Here is a 24,026-nt window from a genome sequence, read left to right as displayed (position 1 = left end):
GCATGCTAGCCACTGGGGGAGAAGGACGGATCATCCACAGGTGGGCAAATTAGAGGTACGGCCATTTTCTTGCAAGACAAGAAAATGCTGGCAACGAGAATGGTATGTGCCTCTGTCTCTCTTCTAAATGCTGTATGTTTATTATATGTTTTATGTACAATTGTTTTTGTTCATTTACTGTTTATTTATTTGAGACGTGAAATAGCTAACTGTGCTAACTGTTTGCTGTTCCTTTATTTGTTCTACTAAACTACCCTGCTTTCTCGAGTTCAACATGTCACCCCGGTTGTTCCTTCTCAAACAAGCACCATGAACAACAGAAAGGGGTTAAAGTTGCTATAAATGAGGTGTGACCAAGTTGATTTATTTCAAGATGGATGACATGGAGGAGCAGCAGCAATTGTTCTGCCTTAGGTTGTGGAAATTGTCATTCAATTTTAATAACGCCACCTGCAGTACTGGGGCACTTGCACACAACAGCGAAAACAGACCTGCAGAGAGTATGCCAGCCTGTAAGCTTTCTAAGGTGATTTCACCTTCAGTGAGGCCATAAAGCACTTTTGCATCACTGTCTTTAGGAGATGAATTCCCACTGACGACACTATAAGCACACTGAACCACACTGTTTGTAATATAGGAATCTCCATCCATCCATCCATCTTCAACCGTTTACTCCTTTTCAGGGTCACGGGGAACCTGGAGCCTATCCCAGGAGGCATCGGGCGCAAGGCGGGATACACCCTGGACAGGGTGCCAGTCCATCACAGGGCACAATCACATACACACTCACACACCCATTCATACACTACGGACACTTTAGACACGCCAATCAGCCTACCATGCATGTCTTTGGATTGGGGGAGAATACAGGAATCTATCCATCCATTTTGTGTACTGCTTGTCCTACACTGGGTCGTGGGGATATCCCAGGAAACTTGGGGCACAAGACAAGCAACACCCTGGATGGAGTGTCAATGCATTGCAGGGTATAATCGCACACTGCAGACAATTTACAGATGTCAATCAGCCTACAAACGCATGTCTTTGGACTGGGGGAGGAAGTCGAGGAACCCAGAGGAAATCCCTGAAACACGGGGGGAAAATGTAAGCTTCGTGTACATGGGGTGGAGGAGGTAATCGAACTCCCAACCCCAGAGGTGCAATGCTAACCACTAAGCCACCGTGCCCCCAATAAAGGCTTGATATACAAGTCATGTATGGTGGATTTTTCCTTTAAAAGCTCAATATTACATGGCATAACCTGACCAGTAGAGGGCACCTCAGCACATAACAAATGCAATTCAGGCTTCACTAGACCAATTTAAACTAGAACATGGACCAGTATTCCACATCAGTAGTTTGGTAGATTAGATTAAGTATTAATAGTATTAAGGCACATCAACAAAATCGAATATTATGTCAAATCAAATACACAATAAAGAAACCAAAAAACACTCTTAAAGTGACTGTTACTGAAATAGATCTTGATCTCCTTGGCTGCTTGGCTTGGTAATTACAGTAAACACACTAGCTCTAAAATTACTCAAGTACTCCCATGTATAAAAAATAAACAAGTAGTGTTTAATTCTCAAAATCAAGAGGTGATAGGTCAGGCTGGGGTCGAGAAAAGTGCGTGAATCCATCAGTGTTTATGCTTGAAGAGGGCCTCCACTGAAAAACAGAGATGGAGCTAACATCAGGGTTTTTTTTTACAAGCAAACAAAAACATAATACATTTCAATGCAATTACATGATCCAGAATTCATAATGCTTACATCATATTTACTGATAAATTCTCAACTGGAAAACATTCACCTTAGTCAAAGACGCTGGCACATCATTTAATGTTATAATATTAAATATATCTCTTACTTAAAGCAAAGTCCTCAATTACAAACAAACCGAAAACTTCAATATTTAGAGATCCGTGGCATGCATGCTGGCACACTCACTGCTGTACTCCTGCGGCGACATCTGCAGGCTGATGACGTGATTAAAGTGCTTCAGCCAATCCAGCTGCTCCGCCTCTGTCTCACAGGTGAACAGAAAACTGCGCTCGGGCGTCACTATGGTGATGCCATGTTGCCAGGTGCCGTTGCTTTGAGTGCTGGCCGGTAAGCCAGGACTGGCGCTGTAACCCAGATCTCTGTGACCCAGGAACACCTCGCCTTTAGCAAATGCATCCTGCCAAACACACACACACACACACCACACAGCCAGGCTTTATATCCTGAGGTATTATGAAACCTGCTTCCTGTTAAGGATGTCTAATAGTGAGTGAGTCACTAGGTGCAGAATGCCTAAGCCTTATGTTCTGGACAGCATTTAGCAATGAGTGCCTCAAATTTTATAGTAATACAACTGTAAAATACACAACAAGATATGTCTTCCTCTTCATTACAGCAATGTAAATACTATTTATGGAGACAAACAATATGTGGGAATCCTAAAAAATATCTCTTTATTCTACCTTGTCACACTAATAATCTAATTAATAAAAATATAATGGTTAGTGTTAGTGTTAATGTTAAATTTCTTTAGTAAAACTGTCTCAAGCATGTAAAATGTCTGAGAAAATAATGTAAGGTATTTTCCTGTCTTCACGTTTTGTCATCAAATAGAACCTAAAAAATAAAAATGACATGAACAATGAAGGGTGCAACTTGATGCATTAATCACTTTCAGTGGAAATAATACTATGTTCGTTATTCCTTCAATCTAACGGTTCCTAAAAATGAAAATTAAATTCTGTTTAGAAATTGAAACTAATCAGAAAAGCTAAATTTTTCACATGGCCAGGCTTTTTTATATGAACATCACATGATCTATTACTCCTATTTCATGTGATGGAACTCCGCATTACTAGCGCTGACATCATTTGAATTGGTTTACATTTGAATAAAGTCAGGTAATACTGATAACCTATAATCGTCCCACCGCTACCAGTAGGACATGATGAGAGCAGGTTATATTGTGTGAATACAGAAAATATCCATTAAGACTACTGCTGGAAAATCCACATAGTTAATGATAACACAATACTACCATCCTGTGTGAATTACTGTTAGTTTTATCATCAGATGCGTCTCATCAGGAAATCCTAACAAATGAGGACGCTTTGAGGTAGAAAAATAGAAACCAGTCTTACCAGAGGATCCTTGAAATACATTAATCTCCTGTGATCCAGGGTGAACCACCGCTTCTTAAAACCCTCTGTTTGCTGCAAATGAAGTGATACAGCGATAAAAACAGATAGCAAGAGCAAGAGAGAAATGAAGCAAACATACCATTTATTACCCTTTAATTACATAATTTATTTGTAGCACTACAGGAAAGCAGTATATTTGGAGTCATGAACTGACTGATTGGTTGATTAGTAAAGACTGTGGCACAAAACCTGATTTAACTCTTAGTAGCTTTTGCACCTTATTTTTGAATACAATAAATGTTAAAGAATTACAGAAATCTGTGTCAGATTCCCCCATGTCACCCCCCTCACCCATCTTACCATTGACCTATTCTGTGTTACTTGTTCCTCCCTGATTACTCTCACTAATATATATACATATATATACATATATATATATATATATATATATATATATATATATATATATATATATATATATATATATATATATATATATATAATGTATATAAAACTTTGTTATAGATTTTTTATTTTATGACTTCTACATTATCGAGTCAGTACAAAAAATATTTTAGATTCCAAACATTATTTTCTAGCACAAAATTAAATGTTACAGAATAATGTTTGTATGTAACATATTACATAAGAGACAAAAAGCACAATGAAGGCTGCTGGGTTTTTCTGCAAAAATAAGAAGCAAGTGTGAGAGTCAAAGTCTCCAGAAGAACTGTGGCTGGTTCTGCAAGATACTCAATAAAACTTACAGCTAATTTCCTTATAAAACTACACAAATTATACCTGAGACCAGAATTTTTATTTTTTTGTCACACCAAAATTGACTTTGCTTCATTTACTACTGTTTATGCTCTTTATGGTATTTTTTTTTAAAGTAGAAACATTTAATTTAATTATTTTGAAGGCATCTTTGCTGCACAGCATTTCTTTGCCATGTGCCTAAAACTTTTGCACAGTACTATATATGTTTCAAAATTATTCTAGAATCCTTTACAAAAAGAGATTCAACCACCCAAAGTATAATACATTGGAAAAGTTGTGATAACCATCCATCCATCTTCTACCGCTTACTGCTTTTCAGGGTCGCGTGGAACCTGGAGCCTATCCCAGGGAGCATCGGACACAAGGTGGGGTACACCCTGGACAGGGTGCCAATCCACCGCAGGGCACAATCACATACACACTCACACACCCATTCATACACTACGGACACTTTAGACACGCCAATCAGCCTACCATGCATGTCTTTGGACTGGGGGAGGAAACCGGAGTACCCGGAGGAAACCCCCGCAGCACGGGGAGAACATGCAAACTCCGCAGACACATGGCCCCGGCAGGACTTGAACCCCGGAGGCGTGAGGCGAACGTTCTAACCACTAAGCCACTGTGCGCCCAAAGTTGTGATAATAGTTTTGAATAGTCCTTCCTTTTTTATTTACAATTTTTATTAGCCTATTTTAGTACTTTTACATTGTAAAGCACTTTGAACTGCATTTTTAATGCATGAAAGCAGCTATTTAAAAATAATAATAATAATTGTTATTATTGTTGTTGTTCCATCCATCCATCCATCCATCTTCTATACCGCTTCTCCTTATTGTTGTTCTTCGTCTTATTATTATTATTATCAGCAAGACCACACCCACCAAGTTTTGTGTTTGTGTTTTAAGGTAAATTCCAAAGAATATGTTGAATAAAATGTTGCCTGTTACATTATAAGAATTCATTTAGAGCAGTGAATAGGTCATATTTTCCAGACATAAGAAAAAACTGGAGTACCTCAGATAAAGTAACCGGAGCTCAGGTTCGAACTCATCGAGCTATAAGACACTTATACATACAGACGTCTGACTCTTCACTGAACATGCAATATAACACATGAGGAGTAATTACTGTGTGAGCTTACCCTTGGTCCTGTCTTCTCCATGTAACCCTCTTTCAGGAAGTTTCGTGTCAGTTTGGGTTTTAACTGAAGAAAGAGCACACAAGGCATTTAGCTTAGATTGGAGTCAAGTTGAAGTTCAAAATCTGCTTGTCAATGTAAAATAATATAAAAGATATATAGATGAATAACAGTAAGGAGAAAATGAATGAATAAACTCAGTTAAATTAATTTCATAAGGACACTTATTTCATTTTTACTGTAATCTGTCAGTCAGGGCTTTTTTTTTTATGCTATTGATTATTTTTGCCTGGAATGGGAAATATGCTTCTAGCACGATACTACCTGCTAGTTAACTATATGGAAACGTTATGCTAGCATTCTGGATTATGGATACACAGCTGATGCTATTTTGCCTATGATTTATTATTTATATATCATAGGCATAGTTATATTTTTATTTATTTTTGACTTAAATAGCATTCAGTAATTATGTTGCTTGTTAACTGACAACCGCTGTCTTGTAGTGGTCAGATCCTAGATCCCACTTGAAATATTTTTGTGCATGCATCCTGCCTGAAATGCTGCTACAACTTTCAGTCTTTCATCAGTGTTCACAAAAAAACTAAAATATTTCAGTATATTTTTACTAATCTCAGAATATTACACACTTACATAGAACCTCCAAAGACATGTTTTAAATCATCTTTCTTTACTACGCAGCAACCCAACTCATCAATAAACAAATTTGTTGCCATGTTTTAATAGATCTTTACAGCAAAATTAAATGTATGTGCGGTATTTATAACCACACAATAGCAGAGTAAAGAGTCCAACATATTAACAGGAACTGAAAAGAAGAAGAGGAGTGTACATAGATGTGCATGCATATATGTGTGTGTGTGTGTGTGTGCATGTGTGTGAGAGAGAACTCTATTATTAACCCCCTAAACTCCCAGGATCTATCAGATGGTCCAGGCTGAGTAATGACTGATTAATAAGCAGAGACATGATGGTGTTAATATCCTATGTTTACTCACTTCAAGCTCGGAAGCCCCAGGGAATGCTACTTTCAAGTAATGCAGCTGGACGGCTCGAATCGAGTTATACCAGTCCACTATTTCCTGATAGAGAGAGACAGAGTGAGACAGACAGACACACCATGTATATCAAGACTGGATCTGATACATTGAACAGTAAAGAACAGCTTTCTCGGTAAACCCTCATGTTCTACATAAAGTGAAAAACATTTAATAAGAAAATAATTAACAGTGAGGTGGTGTGATGCAGCCTGATGTGGATTGTTTTCCTATAGCAGCACATCCTGTAATGTTTTATACCACAGCAATTTGGCAACACTTACTTTTTTTTGTTACTAAAGACAACAGGTTTCTACACGTTACCTGGTTATACTTATGTTTAGTGTTGTGGAATGTCCTGGAAACAAGTTCCTATTATTACTTAATTATAACATCCTCCTTCTCTTTAAGTTAATAAGACAAAAATGCAGTCTGTCAGGTTACTGACTTATGCTTATAATCTATCAAACTCTAATTTAATGGATTAGATTTTCTGACAAATAATAGTCTTCCAGGTGGTGTTTATGATTTGCAGTTTCTCAGTACCATGACAAACTGCTTAAAAATAAACAAATAAATAAATAAAAGTAATAATAATTTGAATTGAGGGAAGGACTCATATGAAAGCTGCTAAAACATAAGTAATAACAGGATGTAAACATCCGTCTGTACAAGATTTTGCTGAGTTTTTTGTAAATTTTTTGTCAAATTGTGCGATGTAACGAAGAATTTTGTGTGCTTTTTTGTGGAAAACTACTTGAATTGCACTAAATTGTTTTGCATAGTCTTTCACAGTGATGTTTGTTGGTAAATAAGACCTTTTAGCTGTACTCATGTTTGACGCAAGGTGAATCGAAGAGAGCTTTGGATGAATTTACAATGTATTTCCTATAAATTTCTAGCCTCAGTATATTTTGAAATGTATTAAAATACTGACCTTGCTGTTGTCGTGATAGAGGAAGATATTGCGCGTGTTGTAGTCTTTAAGGTAAGTGATCTGGAGGCCGTTAGGGTTGCCGATCTTCTCCGGCTGGAATGAGGCGTTGATGGTGTCCACCTTTATTACAGCTTTAGCTTTATTTACTTCTTTAGCCTGTGTGAATGCAAAATGAGAGTGTTACTCACAAGCATGCACATTAGGGTTGCAACTAACAATTATTTTCATAATCGATTAGTTGGCCGACTATTTTTTCAATGAATTGATTAATTGGATAGGGGGAAACTTTCAGTACAATTTTTTCGGCTATTTAAAATAAAATCCACAAACTGAGTGTTACAAATATAAACTTCAGACAAAAAATTTACACAACTGTTTGTCCAATTATATAAGACTGAAAAGAACCCAATACACACAGACACACACTAGAATATATGTTACTCATGCTTTTTGTGCATCCATAAAAAATTATGCATAATTATTATACTTATACTTCCGGCTTATACTTCCGGTTAGTAAAAAAAAAAAATGGTAGTGTTCCATTTGAGATGATATTACATTTCTAAAAAGTACATAATGCATAGCGTAAGTGTATAGTAGGTCATTTGGGATGCAACTTTAGTGTTTACTCTCCGAAGCGTGTTTTCGAAAGAGAAGTAACATAATAAGTAAATGTACCCCGTGCCGTGCGCAGAACAACTAATCGATAATGAGATTCGTTGACATTGATTTTTATTAATGATTTTGAGTAGTTGTTGCAGCTCTAATGCACATGAAGAAATTATCACCAAGCATGCATAAGCCATCACAAAGACACTTAATGTGTCCACTTCATGCACCATACACAAAAGAGTTCAAAAGATTAAAACCTCTTTAGGACAAAATGAAGAAGACAAATATTTAGTGTTTATTCAACCTTCATGTTCCTTCAACCTTTTGCACTAGCTCCCATTCTAACCATGATATACAGTAAATAATTTCTAAATATTCTCCAGGCCATAATGTTTTTTCATTCCACAGCATGTTGAATTCTCCATTATGATTTTGTTGACTAATTTTCTATAACACTAGCTCTGACTAGTTCTGGTTTATATTAATGTGCCAGTTCTAATGTGTTACTGATTCTATAATAACAAATGACAAAGCGATTTAAATAAATAGATTTAGTCATTGTTGAGATGTTTATTTTAAATATATGCAAGTTTTCTGTCTAGTCTTTAGGATAGATTACTTTGGACTTTGTTGTTTCTCTGTAACATGATAAGCTGCCATTTTTATCTTATTAACCTCAAGAGCGAGAGAAAAAAAATAGATGCTGCGAAGGAACTACTGTTTATATCTACTATAGCATAAGCGATAACAGGAACTAACTTATTTTGCAGACATATGTGTCTGTGTATTTATAGTACAATATATTGTGCTGAATTTCCCTCTGAGAAGGTCATCTTTAGTCCATCTTTCTTGGACTAAAATCACAGAGATGTTCAGACAGGCAAGCAGGTTTGACTTCCAGCAGCAGGTGAGGAGAGGCAAGGAGAGGTTGTACAAGTAGTGGCCTGAAGATTACAAGGTGTGTTTAACCTCTCATCACTGACACACACCCTTCTTCTTCAGCACACATGAATATTTTAAACACTATTACACCAGAGCGCTCCAGCCTGTTCACCCCAATCTATATTCTCACTACGCACAACTGCTTGAGGAGGAAAAACTGCACTTTTGTTTTGCAACCTTACTGTTAGCCTACACCATCCATAGCATCAGAGTGTAGTATTCTTGGCATTCCCCAATTTCTAATGTCCAGAAAAAAAACAGCTCAATTCTTTTTTTATTAATTTGTGACAAAAAGGTAGTATAACTTTCAAACACTTTTCATTTATTTTCACAACAATTAATAGTGCATTTGTTGCCAAGTCATATGCTAATAAAAAATCATCCAGATTGCCATTCAAAAACACATTTCTCAAACATGACCCTAATTGACAGCTCATAAGAGAGAAATGCCGTTGGCATAAATAATTTTTCTGCAAAATCTCTCTTACTTTTACAGATTTATTTAGCTGCCATAATTTACAGACAGTGTTACGAGGAACTAATTTGTTTTGTGGATGTTCCACAATGTTAGACATAACTATAAATTGATAAAAAGTGCATGCTGTTTCTTAATAGATAAAAAAATATGTTATCATTTGCAAATTACCATGGTGTTAGAGGCAGTCAATTTTACTAAGCTAATTGAGGAAACCATTAATGTGACTATGGTTGGAATATAATTAATATAATAATATAATTCATTGTGCAGCACTGCTACACTTTTCTGAAGGGTGCCGTGTATGAACTATGTTTAAAACTCACATCAAACTTTGTGTAATACTTAAGTGTCCCTTCTCTTTCAGACAGGACAAATCGTCTACTGAGGAACTGCCCGTTGTCTCGCCCCCTCTTCATTAGCACTCCATCTCTGGTCCCTGTGATCAAGAAAAATAGGACGCATACAGTATTATCGAGGTTTCTGTTGATAAATCTGTTGTTGAAAAAATGCGTCTTTATGTTGATCTCTCATTATAAAGGTTAATATTCACCCTCTTCATACACCAGCGGCTTACTGTCCTGAATAAATTCCTGACGCTCATACTTAGCTCTGATCCACTGCTCTTTCAGGACTCTATGAATTCACACATGCACAGATACACATATTAAATCGTGCGTCATATACACACTACAGTACATGTTTACATTTTAAGTCAATTGCCAAGCAGCCAGAATTAGAAAGCTAAATTCTTGCATTTTCAGCTTTATAAGTGAAGACGATGTCACATCTGAATTTTCGAATTTTTGCACAAAACTGATCATTTTGTTCCTTATATATATTTTAGGGGACCAAGGACCAAAGTTTCATAGGCACTACATTGGAATTCTATTGTATTATTACTATTATTACACTATTATTATTACTATTGTTGTTATTATTATGCTTCCACATGGAAGTCTATGGCAGAACAAAGAACACTTTGTATGATTTTTATGGAATCTGGACAGTGACAGGACAGTCTTTGCTACCTACACAGGAATTTTGGCATATGCCATTCAAGCACCACCAATAGGGTAAATTCTGATATACATTCACAATAATACCTCTGCAACACAATTCTAGAAACACAAAGTCATAGAAACAGGATTCCAATTTGCAAGTGATGTTCACCTCCAACATATTGGATTTATGTCATTTTGAATTTTTTTTTCCCAAAAATCTCCTTCTCTTACAATATCTCAGCTACAGCTTGATGTTTTGCCTTTGCATCTACTATATCTCCTTTGGTGAACAAGTGCTGATGGTCCTAGTGGCTTCTGATCTTCCTCCTTCGATAAGTTGTGGAGCCAAATATGCTTGGCCCCCTTAATTGCTGCTTGCAGACATATGTTACATATAATACATTATACACACTCTTGTTCTGTCTCTATGTCCGGATTTAATGTGTATGCACTGGTGCAGGCTAGACTGTATGTTAACCATGTCTTAGTTAAACACCAGATGGCCAGATAAGTCCAACCTAACCCATAATCAGCAAAGTACATATGTCAACACCTCTTTTTTTTGCAAAGCAAGAAATTATAAGTCTGGTCTCATTGGCAGACTTACTGGCAGTCTTTGTGAGTGGGTTTGTAGTAGTACGCCGGCACATAAGCCTCAAATTTACTTTTGGACACCTCGTTTCCATTCTCCGCCATAAACTGAGACATAGGGGAAAAAAACACTCAAAACACAGACTTATACATCATGAACACACGCAACTTGTCAGTTGGAATGCACAAGAATAAATTGCTCCATTGTGTGTCACTGCTGAATTGAGAAAAAAATCCCACAACTAAAAATATCCAACCAGCAGCGTCATGCGCTCAGAAAACACACACAAGATGCTGAGGCTAGATGAAGACTAACACACACTACATGGAAAAAGGCAGGCTTTAGTCTGTAAACTAACTGTACACCGACAAGAAAACTGTTAGGCTACAGATATCTGATAAATGTGAAATTACATCAAAACAAACTGATACATCCAATATTGCGGTTACTGTTAGCAAGTTATTTGACAGCACAAATGTTGTTTTTCATGCAATGAAACACTTTTTTTAGTTTTGTGTTGACAGAAGCTGAATTTTCCACATTAATAAGGAATAAAACATAACTGGACATCACATTAAAGACAAAACACATTAAAGATGAGTTAGTGTCAAGTGAAGGGCTGGAACGACGTGTCAACGTAATCAATTACATCGACTATGTAAATACGTCGATGGCGGGAATTCGTCGATGTGTCGCGCTGTTTAAATTCATTCTGAATGACAGTCAAGTTGATAATCAGGCGTTATGCCAAACAACCAGAACTTGATCAAAAGTGTGGGAATATTTTTAACAGAGACTGAATAAAATGGTGCTATGCGCGCTGTAAAATTTAAAATGATATACCACAGCAGCACAACAGCTATGCATGAACATCTCAAAAGAAAACATCCCCAGTTCTCCAACCTATTACATTAAGTTTTCACACGACACTAGTATACAGGCCATATTTTGTGCTTAATACGGTTGCATGCATACAGCATTCTGCGGCTTAATTGAACTCTCTGCTCTTGGTTACAATACATAAAAAGTTGTGGTTGGTTATTTAAAATATCTGATTAATGAACTTAAGGGTGGGTGAGCTAACAATTTTGTGTCATCATTGATCTTGAACAGGGTCCACAGAAGAAAGAGAGAAAATCATTCACTGCTCTAACTTTAGCTTTAATAAGAACCATTGTATATTTAACTAATATATTTAAAACAGTGTTTTACCTTTGATTACTTTAGTTAATTTTTGTTGTATTTTTTTTTCTTGTTAAACCTAACAAAAACATTGTTTATTTCATTTAATCTTTGATACTGTCTCTATGGTTAGAATACTTTTGTGGCTTGAGCTTTTTGTTCGTACAAATGTGTTCAAGAAGCACAGAAATTGATTGTTTTGTTATTCTTATACCACAGCAATTTGCCAACAATTAATTTTTTTGGTTATCAGATAAAGAATGAGGTCATACTTTTTATCCATTTCTAGTTATATTTGGTATTATGGAACGTCTACATTTTAGCCGACTTTAGAGCTCTAATTTCCATCTCAGGCACTGCTACAGAGCTCATTATGTTTCAATCAATCATTTTCACCATCTCTCATCTCTCTTTATTTATTCAATAAAATTTTGGGGAGAATCTATACATTATTTATAAAGTAAAAAAAATATTTATTTATTTTGAAGATAAGGTGAAGATGCAGTACTTTTTGTTTACAATATTAAATCTCTGTTCATAGCAGTCTTTTATGTATTTAGTGTTATACAAAAATGCACATTGTTTTGCATTGTTTAAGATTCAGAAATATAAAAGTCTTGGGAGGAGTCATAAGCTGTCTTCATTACAATTTTGTTCAAAATATTCTGAGAAATAAATTGAATGGAATTGTGAAGCCAGTATCATGAATCAAACTGAATCGTGACCGGAGTTTATTCTTACACCCCCATCCTCACTTTTTTCCTCACGCTTGTCATGAAGACTTTCCTGTGGTGAAAAACCTACAGACCATTACAAAGCATTGACACTAGAGACTCCTTTCATTTTTCTGTCCTTCCATAAACAGAAAACTTCCCCATATCAATAGTTATGTTTTTGTTTGTTAAATAACAGCAGGTTTTTAATTATTAGACTTAGATTATATCTGTGTGTAAGCTGTTATTACAGAAGCAATAGCACGTTAATATAAACCTGTGATTTTCCATGCAGCAGGAATTACTGTCAGAGCTGCTGTTATGGAAAGTTAATCAACAGCTTCTGACCAGTCAGAATCGAGAATTCGACAGTGCTGTACTAGATAAAGACATAGCAGTGTTTTTCAGTTACCTGAACTTCAGAGTCCTCCCAGTGGGACAGTAGGACAGATTTGACCTTTCCGATGTTGGGAATGTTCCGGTGGATGCCGGAACAAGTGAGGCAAATAAACACTCCCAGGGAACAGGATCCCCATTCTGGGTCTGAACAAATAAGTGAAACGGATCGAAGAGGAAAATGAGACATTGAGTTAAAATAATGTTGTTCGTTATTTGCCTATTTTTATTGTTTTATAAGTACTGCATACACTAATGTCAACAAAGATAGTGAAAGAAAGAGAGACACAGGTGGCCAAGCTTGTGTGAGTATCTATACTCATTATGAAAAAATGGCAAAGCCTAAAAGGATTTACCTCCAGGATAAAAGTATCTATTAGCAGATCTAGAAACATGGGTCCATCCAAGTGAAAATACTGATAACTATGCTGTTAATATTTAAGCATTAATTATATCCAACCATCCATACCAATCAGCCTACAACACGTCATTGGACTGGGGGAGCAAAATGAAGTACCTGGTTAAATCCCCGAAGCATGGAGAGAACATGCAAACTCCATGAATGCAGGATGGAGGCAGGAATCGAACCCCCAACTCTGGAGATGCAAGGCAAATGTGCTAACCACTAAGCCACATGCCACCCTTAATCAAAAATCAATGTTTATAAAATTTACTGATTCTAGACAAAAATCCATAATGCAAGCTATAGAGATAAAAGATTATATTATAAATCTAGAGATTCCTATCCCTACATAAAACGTTATATTTGTATCACCACAGCCCCTTTTTTAAACCTGTTCAACATTCACATGAAACTTCATGAAGTGCCAGATGGGTTTCATAAAATCAAACCCCAAACGCAACACAAAAAAGGAAGAGAAACCGATGGCGTCTTCTGATGTCATGTCTATTAAGTAATATTTTTTTTTTTTAAAAAGGAATGAGTCTTGTTGCAAACTTGAAACTTGGAAAGTACCATTTAGAGCTTGAGAAAGGGAAAGGAAGGGAGAGAGAGAGAGAGAGAGAGAGAGAGAGAGAGAGAGAGAGAGAGAGAGAGAAATAAATTTGGGGAATGTGCCAATAGTGTATAAAAGTACGCTTTGTAGTTTCACAACCTTCTTGGAAAGAGTTTTGGATGACACACAATAATGTTCAGTCTTTAGCCAGGGTGAATGTCCACTCCTTACAGCTACACACTCACTCTGTGCTTATCTGGGTGTCCCCACACCTGTAGGTTTTATCTTACACACTCACCGGTATGTAAATAAGTCACTAAATAGCTTTACACACACACTTTTTTCTTAAGAAAACAAAAAAAAGGTAAAATTCTTACTTTCATAAATTATTCCAGTCTGTGTGACTTTTACGTGCCCACAGGGCAAAATTACATCATCAGGAAACATTATTTTTTAACAGTTTGTACTAGAGCAAGCTGAAAAGGGAGCTTAGAGCTCTGAAAGTGAAACAAATCTCAAAACAGCTTCCTATTCGAATGGCTTGTGTAGAATCAAAATCAGAAGTCAACTAAAAAAAAGTCTATGCATATATTGTCATTATTATATTATTCATAAAATGGTATTACTTATTCATATTGGGATAGTCCGATTCACCTTCTGTAAAGTGTTCCTGGAATAAGCTCTGGATCCAACCGTGACCCTGACCAGTATAAAGTGCTTACTGAAGATGAATGAATGACCGAAAGGAATGACTGCAATATATGTCACAATGTACTGTTGTCTGGTGAAGCCTTGATGTGACATCGTTTGGTGTGAATGCCATTCATTCCCAACGCAAGCTTATAACTGAGAATGAGGAAGAATGAGGAAGTCACAGAAGTAAATAAACCAGTTTGGGAGGTGTTTTTCTGGGAAAATAACGCGTGATGAGGTGGTGTGATACCCCAAAGATGATTATTTTCTGATAACAGGACATCTGGACGTGTTTTAATACTACAGAGTTGTACCAATCTTTATTGTACAACATAAAACGTCCGCGAGACAAGTTAGTTCCTGTTATCACTTACATTATAGCAGCTATAAACAGTAGTTCCCTCACAAGCCTTTTCCTTTTCTCTCTCTAAGTTAAAAAAAGCATCTTGTCATGTTATCAACTATTCCGGAAACACGGAAGGTCATAGAAGTCTGCGGTGGAAAACCATTATAAGGAACTGAAACGGGAGACTCCTTCCATAAATGTTATAGAAATCTTCAACATATCATAACAAGCTACTTGAATTGTAAGAAATTGTTTTGCACAGTCTTTCGCAGTGATGTTTGACCAATCAGAATTGAGAATTCAACAATGCTGTGGTGTATGGAGCATTAATAAGCATCAAACAGAAAACTAATTTTCCACTGTGTTTCTGCCAAGCAGCAAGTCTCAACATATAGGTTTTAAAGAACTAATGAATGCCGCTGTGTGGCTTTATCGGACTTTGAGGTATTTTCTCCGTGGACATGTCTATTCTTGTAGCGGGGAGCCGCCTGTGCCTGGGCGCTAGAGAGAGCTCAATGGAAAATTACTTCTTCATTTGTTCAGTTTTCACATATTATATAAATGTATGCTTCTAATATATTATGTTGTGCACTCCCATAGGACATGGACTGGCTATATTTCATGAATATAAAAAATGCTGGGTTATTTTTTCTACCCAAACACTGGGTTGAGCCTTTTGGGTCATTTAATTGGGTTATTTTCTCAGTATTGGGTAGTTTTTGGGTAGTTTTGTGTAAGCCATCCACTGGGTTAGTGGCTGGGTCATTTTCACTGACAGTTGCATCAATGCACCCCTCCCCCACCTCGACGCCTTAGCCCAGCTCCTTGGGTCAAATCAACTCAGACTGAATTTGCCTCAGGTGGAGGTAGCGGTTTCCACACAGACAGACTGTTAATATATATATTAATATATTTATCCATAAAACAATTACTGTACACTAGAAAAAGTCAAATGTGCGATAACAGTATAGTTTTACATGACATTAAATGCACCGCTATCTCTGTTAGCTTTGGCTTACTTGTTTATAATGCCCACTGGACCGTAGGTTGGTTACTCTTTTTTTTTTTTCAAAATCTAACATTTTCCTCTAAACTATATGACTTATTTGAGTCATTTACTTCAAAGTATATATATAAACACCACTTTGTCAGCTCTAACAATACATTCTGAACACCTTATTGTGTATAAATAAAGGAGATACCATGTTGACATATTTGTTTATAATGCAGTACATTTGATATTTTCAAACGGTAAAAATAACCCTGAAAATAGCAACCCACTTATGAAATAAAATTAACCCAGCACTTTTTTAAAAATGAAATCATCCTTTGGCTTGAAAAACAACCCATTTGTTGGGTTAAAATTAACAACCCAACTTGATGGATTAGTTTAGCCCAAAATGTGTTGTGCCTTATATTTACCCAGCCGTTGGGCTACAAGTAACCCAACTTGGGTTGTTTTTAACCCAGCGTTTTTTAGAGTGTAATTTTTTAAATATATTATTATTATTATTATTATTATTATTATTATTATTATTATTATTATTATTGTTGTTATTATTATACACATATTTACTGCATTTTTTTAAATGCAAGCTTCAATTTCCTACATTTCTAGGCCTGAGAGAGAGAGACAAAGCGGGTGTGAAGAGATGCAACCACAGGAAGAGAGATGAAATGACGCATTGAAACACATTATGAGTCACAACATACCAACAAATATGAAGACCTAAAATAGATTTGGGTGACTTACAAGATCATAAGATTTTCATCTTAAAGAGAATAGTGGATAATATATCAGCAAATTTGTTGTATATTACAGTTTATATTCATTAATAAATTACAAATTGTAATTGGTGACAAACTAAGATGGTATAAGAAGAATATAAAACTTCAGGACATGCTGAAGTGATTTATTCCTTCGTTATACAACATCTGATTGGTGACAAGTTGTTGATTAATTTTCTAAAACAGCAGCTCTTACAATAGTATAAGACTACTAACGATAGTAACAACTAATTCACCGGTACCTGTATGGTGGATAGAGATGTAATGGTATGAAAATTTCATATCACGATTATCGTGACCAAAACCATCATGGTTATCAGTAGTATCAGGGTATTGTTTAAATTTGCTGAAAATGTACAAAACGTACTGATACACACACTGAAATCATTTAAACAGGTTATATATTTGAATATAAAGTAATGAATGATCGTCAGTAAGCTTGCTGCGATAGTCGGTACACTGTGTTTGGCCGCACACTGATTACATCACTTGCCCACACGGCACCGCCCCAACTGTCGTTTTGCTTTTTCATAGTAATAAAAATCATGTAGTTCAGTTAGAGAACGGATCCTACAATTAAAAACTGAACGCGGCTGCTCAATTCAGCATGAGTCGATTGAGTCGGAGTTGTAGCACAGATCAGCAGGAGTCAGATTTCATTTAGCGTGTGACGAGAGTGAGGAAAGCTGACTGACAAGACGATGACGGAAGATTTGGTTTAATATAAGCGAGTTTGTCATTGTACTGTTTTGATGATGTGTTTTTCATTAAGAATAATAATGAAACAGGGACATGCAAAGAGTACCTCAGGGGCTCGGGCTCCAATGTTAAAAAATAGGACTATATCACCAAAGAGCTAATTTTACTACTTTAACTACATTACTACTTTACTAACTTTAATTTAGCTACACATTCATATCACCCTGATAGACATTATAAACAGATTGTGTGTGGTGACAATAATGAATATGAGAATGACACTACTAATACAACCTATTGGTATTGTATTTTTTACATTTATAGAAATAACTACAACAAAACGGCAACTTTTATTTGGGAGATGAATCCAATGAATCTTTAAAAGAAAATTTAAACATTATGTAATGTATTACTATCCACAAATGTAGTGACACACCCACTATATGTCACTTACTGTAAGTTCAGTGAAACTATTAATTTCACATTTAAAATTTACATTTGGCGGCATCACTTTGATTTCTATAAAAACTGCAGCACTGCTTGTTGTTGTGGCTTTTTAGTCTCAAAGTTTTAAGATGTCCCTTTTGATGCCTCCTTCTTCAGTTTTATTTTATATTTCGGCCTTCTCTGTCTGTTTGGCATTATGCTTTTACTGACCATATAACATACATGTAATATAACATGGTTACTTGCATGTTTGGAAATGTAACGAACTTGAGTAGCTAGTACTTACCAACACACTCCCTCTCAATCAATTTGAAAACTACCGGCAATAAGCATATAAAAGGCTGCTAATATTACGAAAAGGTTAGCAGAAGAGCTAGTGGATTCAGCATACCTGTCTGCCTGTTGAAGCAAGACGCATCTCGATTGCATCATAACAATGAGACTATCTGACTCGAGTCGGACAAATAATTAGGTACATTCCCCAACTTTCTTGTGAATAATTTGCTACTGTTTTGTGCATGCTCTCATGTTCATTTGAATTCAAAAGTTTTTTTTACATAATATAATTGTTTATTAATTAATGTTCAGAGGGACACTTTTAAATAATTTTAAAAAATGGCAGGGGTTCAAGTCCCCAGATTAAAAAAAAAAAACAAAAAACACAACATGTTGATATGAAACAGAAATGTTTTTGTTAGGAGACATTTATTCAACATTTATGTAAGGAGTGTTCAGGGTCAGCGCTTTGTAACAGTCAGTAGGTTTTCCACTACAGTAAAGTCTTCAGGATGGAAGACTTTTTGCTGCTTTCCGGTTTCTTGGTATCAATCTACATTAGTTTGTTTGTTTGTTTGTTTGTTTGTTTAAGACAGAGAAAAAAGGAGAGGCAGGTTATCGTGTATGAGAGGCTAGCTTGTCATGTAAGTTCCACAATATTATAAATATTTTTTTTGTTGTTGTTGTTTCATGCTGTTATTGCAAAATAATCCACTTTGGGATGATTTCGGCTTCTTACCTCATTTAACAATAGTGAATATTATGTCACTACAACTATTTTTTTTAAAGCATATGCTGTTTTAAAAATACATTTCACAACACTGTTGTGAAATAAATAAATAAATAAATAAATAAATAAACAGCACGGATGGGAGAAAACAACAACTGTTTTGTCCTTTAATTAATCAATAGCTGCAAAACTGCATACTACGAAATAGTGCAATGTGTACTATTTTTGCATACTATGTAGTGGAATAGCATATAGGCTAGCAAGTTTTGCCAGTTGGGTTACCTTGGCAACCAGTTTTTCAATAGAGTACAGTTTGACAAGCTGACCACATGACGTTACCTGTGCGTGTCCGGTTTACGGTCACCCCTCTCTTTCTCTCTCTCTCTCTCTCTCTCTCTCACACACACACACGTTAGAACACAAACATTCCACACGGAAACTGACTCACCGGGAGCGCCGCAGTCCGCGCAGGTTCCGTTGCCTTGCCGCTTCATGATGTCCCTCAGAGCTCGCGCAGCCCTCTCGTTCACGGCCATGGCACGACCACGCTCGCGACACTTTGCTATTGCGCTGAGGCCGCGCCTGAACTGCACCTGGGAATGCGCGCGCAAACACACGCACACGCAAACACACGTAGGTCCTGACAAGTCGCAACAGGTAGAGAGATAGACTATCACTCAGTAATCCAACGAGTGCCTGTTAAACTCTCCTGAACAAACCAACGAGGGAAAGGTTCAGGTGGAAAAAAAAGCTTCACGTGGAAAAAAAATTAAAAATCAAAACTGGTAAAAAATGTCCGGTAACGTCAATAAATGTGAGAAACTAATGCGCATGTGGAGAGAGAGCGCGAGCTGCGCGCGGGCCCCACAAACAGGGAGTGTTTGAAGAGGGAGTGTTTTGGGGAGATTCAAACAGTCGGAAGTGAAACACACACAGAGAGAGAGAGAGAGAGAGAGCGAGAGCGAGCTACCGGGTTGTGTTCTAACTTGTAGCGTAAACAGAAAGGCGCATGCAGAACCGAGAAACGCGCGCTTTATAACGACTACGCAGTTGCAACAAGTGCATGCTGCTTGCACTGACAGAATCCCTACAGTGCAGAAGTGTACAAATCCTCAGGGGGTGAAAAAGAAAACAGTCGCGTTCCACAGGTGATATGAAAATGACACTAGTTCAAAAGTTTGTATCCACTTGAATCTTAGTGTGATAGCCTATAAATATTCTCCTATAACGTCTATGCCCTGTTTCACATTCCTTGAACAGTTTACCTTTGGGACCAACAGGGTCACAGAAAAATAACTGATTTTTCATAAACTATTTCCATTTTATCCCCCAATTCAGAAACCATTGGGAATGCAAACTTTCACACTTAAGTGTATTTACATAACTTTTATTCTGTATTTAGACTATCAATCTCATTTATAAAGTGCTCTGAAACTGCAAACAAGTAGGCTACATAATATTCATCATATTCACCATGCATCAGAACATTATTATTATTATTATTATTATTATTATTATTATTATTATTATTATTATTAATAATAATAATAATAACAATAGTGGTTAATAATAGTGGTTAGCATGTTCACCTCACACCTCCAGGGTCTGGGGTTCGAGTCCCCCCGGGGCCATGTGTGTGCGGAGTTTGCATGTTCTCCCTGTGCTGCAGGGGTTTCCTCCGGGTACTCCGGTTTCCTCCTCCAGTCCAAAGACATGCATGGTAGGCTGATTGGCATGTCTAAATTGTCCGTAGTGTATGAATGGGTGTGTGAGTGCGTATGTGATTGTGCCCTGTGATGGACTGGCACCCTATCCAGGGTGTACACCGCCTTGTGCCTGATGCTCCCTGGGATTGGCTCCAGGTTCCCCGTGACCCTGAAAAGGAGTAAGCGGTAGAAGATGGATGGATGGATAATAATAATAATAATAATAATAATAATAATAATAATAATAATAATAATAATAATAATAGTACTTACCACTAGATGGCAGCAGATCATCAGACGAACACATGATTGTTGCCTTTCTCTAATTTACAGTAAGGTTGTCTCTACAAGAAGTTTGACTTCGATACCAATACTAAATAAAGCATCACAGTGCCCACTAGCTAAAGAATAATAAGCCAAAAAAAAAAAAAAAAAAACAGTCATTGTCTGACATGCATTTTCTCACTCTGTACAAAATAAACATATATGGTTACAGTTTCTTTTATCACTGCATTGCTTTATATGTCATCAGTTCGTAATTTTGTTGTGGTTATCCTTAAAGTGTTACATTTTTTGAGTTTACACTGAATTAGATTTTTGTAGTAAAAACTTTGTTCATCAACATGTTGGTCTATTTTCAGTTTGGTTAATAGTTTCCCACATTACCCACAATGCAGAACTGTTGATATAGTGGCACCAGTGGGATTTATACTGCATTCAATTAAAGCTCATAACTCCGACCTCTGACTAGGAAACACCCCCTCAACTAGGAATTCCAACTCCAAAACACAGAATGGTCTCCTCAATGTGGAATTCAGCATGTGACATAAAAACCACATGGCTGCTCACAGTATCAGTAGTAAACAAATGAGCACTTTTTTTATACTGTATAAATAGTATTTGCTGTATAAATAGTATTAGATCACTACATTTGTGCCCAAAAGTTTGCATACCCCTTGCAGAATCTGCTACATTTTAATACTGTTAACAAAATAAGAGGGATCATAAAAATCCCATGTTGTTTTTTTATTGAGTACTGTCCTGAATAAGATATTTCACATAGCAGATGTTTACAAATAGTCCACAAGACAAGATAGAAGCTGAATTTATAAAAATTACCCCATTCAAAAGTTTACATACCCTTGATTCTTAATACTGTGTGTCGTTACCTGGATGATCCACGACTGTGTTTATGTTTTGTGATAGTTGTTTATGAGTCCCTTGTTTGTCCTGAGCAGTTAAACTGCCCACTGTTCTTCAGAAAATTCCTCCAGGTCCTGCACATTCTTTGCTTTTCCATCATATTCAGGGGGACGACGACTTTTGAATAGGATGATCAGTGTAAATTTTGTTTAATTTTTTTTTCCATTTAGTACTGCCCTTCAGATGCTGAATAACATAGTTACATGTCTCCCAGAAGACAAAATACTAACAATTTACCCTGATCATCCTTTTTTATCATACTAGCTTGTTAACTCTATAACTTTTACAGTTTACTGTATTTAAGGAGGTAAATATAGAGTTATATATAATTATAAGGAGGTAAATATAGAATTTCTGCCTAAAGACGCTTATGCAGTAGGACTTTAGTCCTTTTGTCTGTCCAGCTCTCTCACCTACTCATCTGTACACACTACTCAAACTGATCAGCTTTCATGCCAATACCAGCATGCTCATCTTGTAGTTCAGTAACTAGAGGAAATGAGTTTCTGCTATAACTGTGTGCAACTGTCACATAGCGGCGTTATATTCTGAAACTTTGACTCCAGTGTTTGCCCCAACACCAAGGTCTCCACTACTTCTAAACTGAATTTCTCATTAGTATTAGTTTAACATCTCTGGAAACTGGTGATTGAGAAACTAAGCGCTTGATTGTTAGTTATTAGGAGCTAACAGCAAAACCTGAGCTTTCTTACAGTGGCACTTGAACGTTTGTGAACCCTTTAGAATGTTTTATATTTCTGCAGAAATATGACCTAAAACATCAGATTTTCACACAAGTCTGAAAAGTAGATAAAGAGAAGCCAATTAAACAAATGAGACAAAAATATTATACTAGCTCATTTATTTATTGAGGCAAATTATATAACATTACATATCTGTGAATGGCAAAAGTATGTAAACCTGTGCTTTCAGTATGTGCTGTGACCCCCTTGTGCAGCAATAACTGCAATTAAGCATTTCTGGTAACTGTTGATCAGTCCTGCACATCAGCTTGGAGGAATTTTAGCCCACTACTCAGTACAGAACAGTTTCAACTCTGGGATGTTGGAGGGTTTCCTCACATGAACTGCTTGCTTCAAGTTCTTCCACAACATTTCTGTTGGACCAAGGTCAAGACTGTCAGAGTTGAACCCAGAAACGAGAGGACCCAAATGCAGAACAGATACGTGACTGGGTTAGAGTGTTTTCGAGGCTGAGGCTCGAACTTGGGTCAGCGGCATTTGAGCTGAGCGCAGAGCAGGAGATCCATGGCGAAGGTGGGGCTGGGTGTAGCAGGAAGCGAGCAGGCAAGCAGTGTGAGCAGTTAACCTGGAACATGGGGGAAAAGCATAGGAAAACTCGAAAACAAAAACCACGAGCTATAACAGGGCCATCAAACGCGAGAAAGACCAAAAGTGTTCCATACTGCTGCCGGAACGATCTAATAATGGAACCGGGTTTTATATACACTGCTGATTTATGAGCTGATGAGAAGCAGTTGAGTCAATGATTCAATCAGACAGCCTGACAGGTGGAGCGCTACGCCCAGAGACACACACCCACACACTAACAGAAACACATGGGAGAGAAAACACTGGGAACACAGGAAAATGCACCGGCTTCTGGCTGGACCATGACAAGGACTTTGACTTGGCCATTCCAAAATGAACTATAATCCATTAACTTTATTTTTCTTTTACCATTCTCTGGTAGAATAACTTGTGTGCTTAGAGTCGTTGTCTTGCTGCATGACCCACCTTCTCTTGAAATTCAGTTTACAGACAGATGTTGTGGCATTTTCCTTTAGAAATCACTGGTATAATTCAGAATTCATTGGTCCATTACTGATGGCAAGCCATCCTGGCACAGATGCAGCAAAAAAAGGCTCAAACCATGAAATTACCACCACCATGTATCACAGATGGGATAAGGTGGAATGCAGTGTTTTTATTTCTCCAAACATAACCCTTCTTATTTAAACCTAAACGGTCTATACATTTTTCCAGTAGCTTTCTGGCTTGTCCATGTAAACTCCAGGGGAGGGTAACAATGGTTTTGAATTTCCTTTATCTGACTGTGGATTGGTGGAGTCCAAACTCTTTGAGATGGTTTTGTAACCTTTTCCGGCCTGATAAGCATCAACAACTCTTTTTCTGAGGTCCGCAGTAATCTCTTTTGTTCATGCCATTATGCATTTCCACA

General features: G+C 36.8%; 1 protein-coding gene across 1 annotated transcript; it reads right to left on the bottom strand.

The window, feature by feature from the left end:
• Positions 1 to 1,558: 1,558 nt before the first annotated feature.
• On the bottom strand, positions 1,559 to 19,803 carry zgc:92360 (ArfGap_ADAP and PH1_ADAP domain-containing protein). Its single transcript, XM_017481782.3, has 11 exons — positions 19,364 to 19,803; positions 12,997 to 13,127; positions 10,705 to 10,796; positions 9,647 to 9,729; positions 9,420 to 9,532; positions 7,065 to 7,220; positions 6,089 to 6,172; positions 5,073 to 5,135; positions 3,149 to 3,220; positions 1,953 to 2,184; positions 1,559 to 1,671 (listed from the first exon to the last, which is right to left on the bottom strand). The coding sequence occupies exons 1-11, from the start codon at positions 19,449 to 19,451 to the stop codon at positions 1,643 to 1,645; spliced, it is 1,143 nt and encodes a 380-aa protein (XP_017337271.1). The 5' UTR covers positions 19,452 to 19,803; the 3' UTR covers positions 1,559 to 1,642.
• Between the last annotated feature and the right edge of the window lie 4,223 nt (positions 19,804 to 24,026).

This window comes from Ictalurus punctatus, chromosome 12, assembly GCF_001660625.3.
Source record: "Ictalurus punctatus breed USDA103 chromosome 12, Coco_2.0, whole genome shotgun sequence".
NCBI lineage: Eukaryota > Metazoa > Chordata > Actinopteri > Siluriformes > Ictaluridae > Ictalurus > Ictalurus punctatus.
Note: the sequence above shows the minus strand (reverse complement) of the source record. Positions and strands in the feature narration are given on the sequence as shown.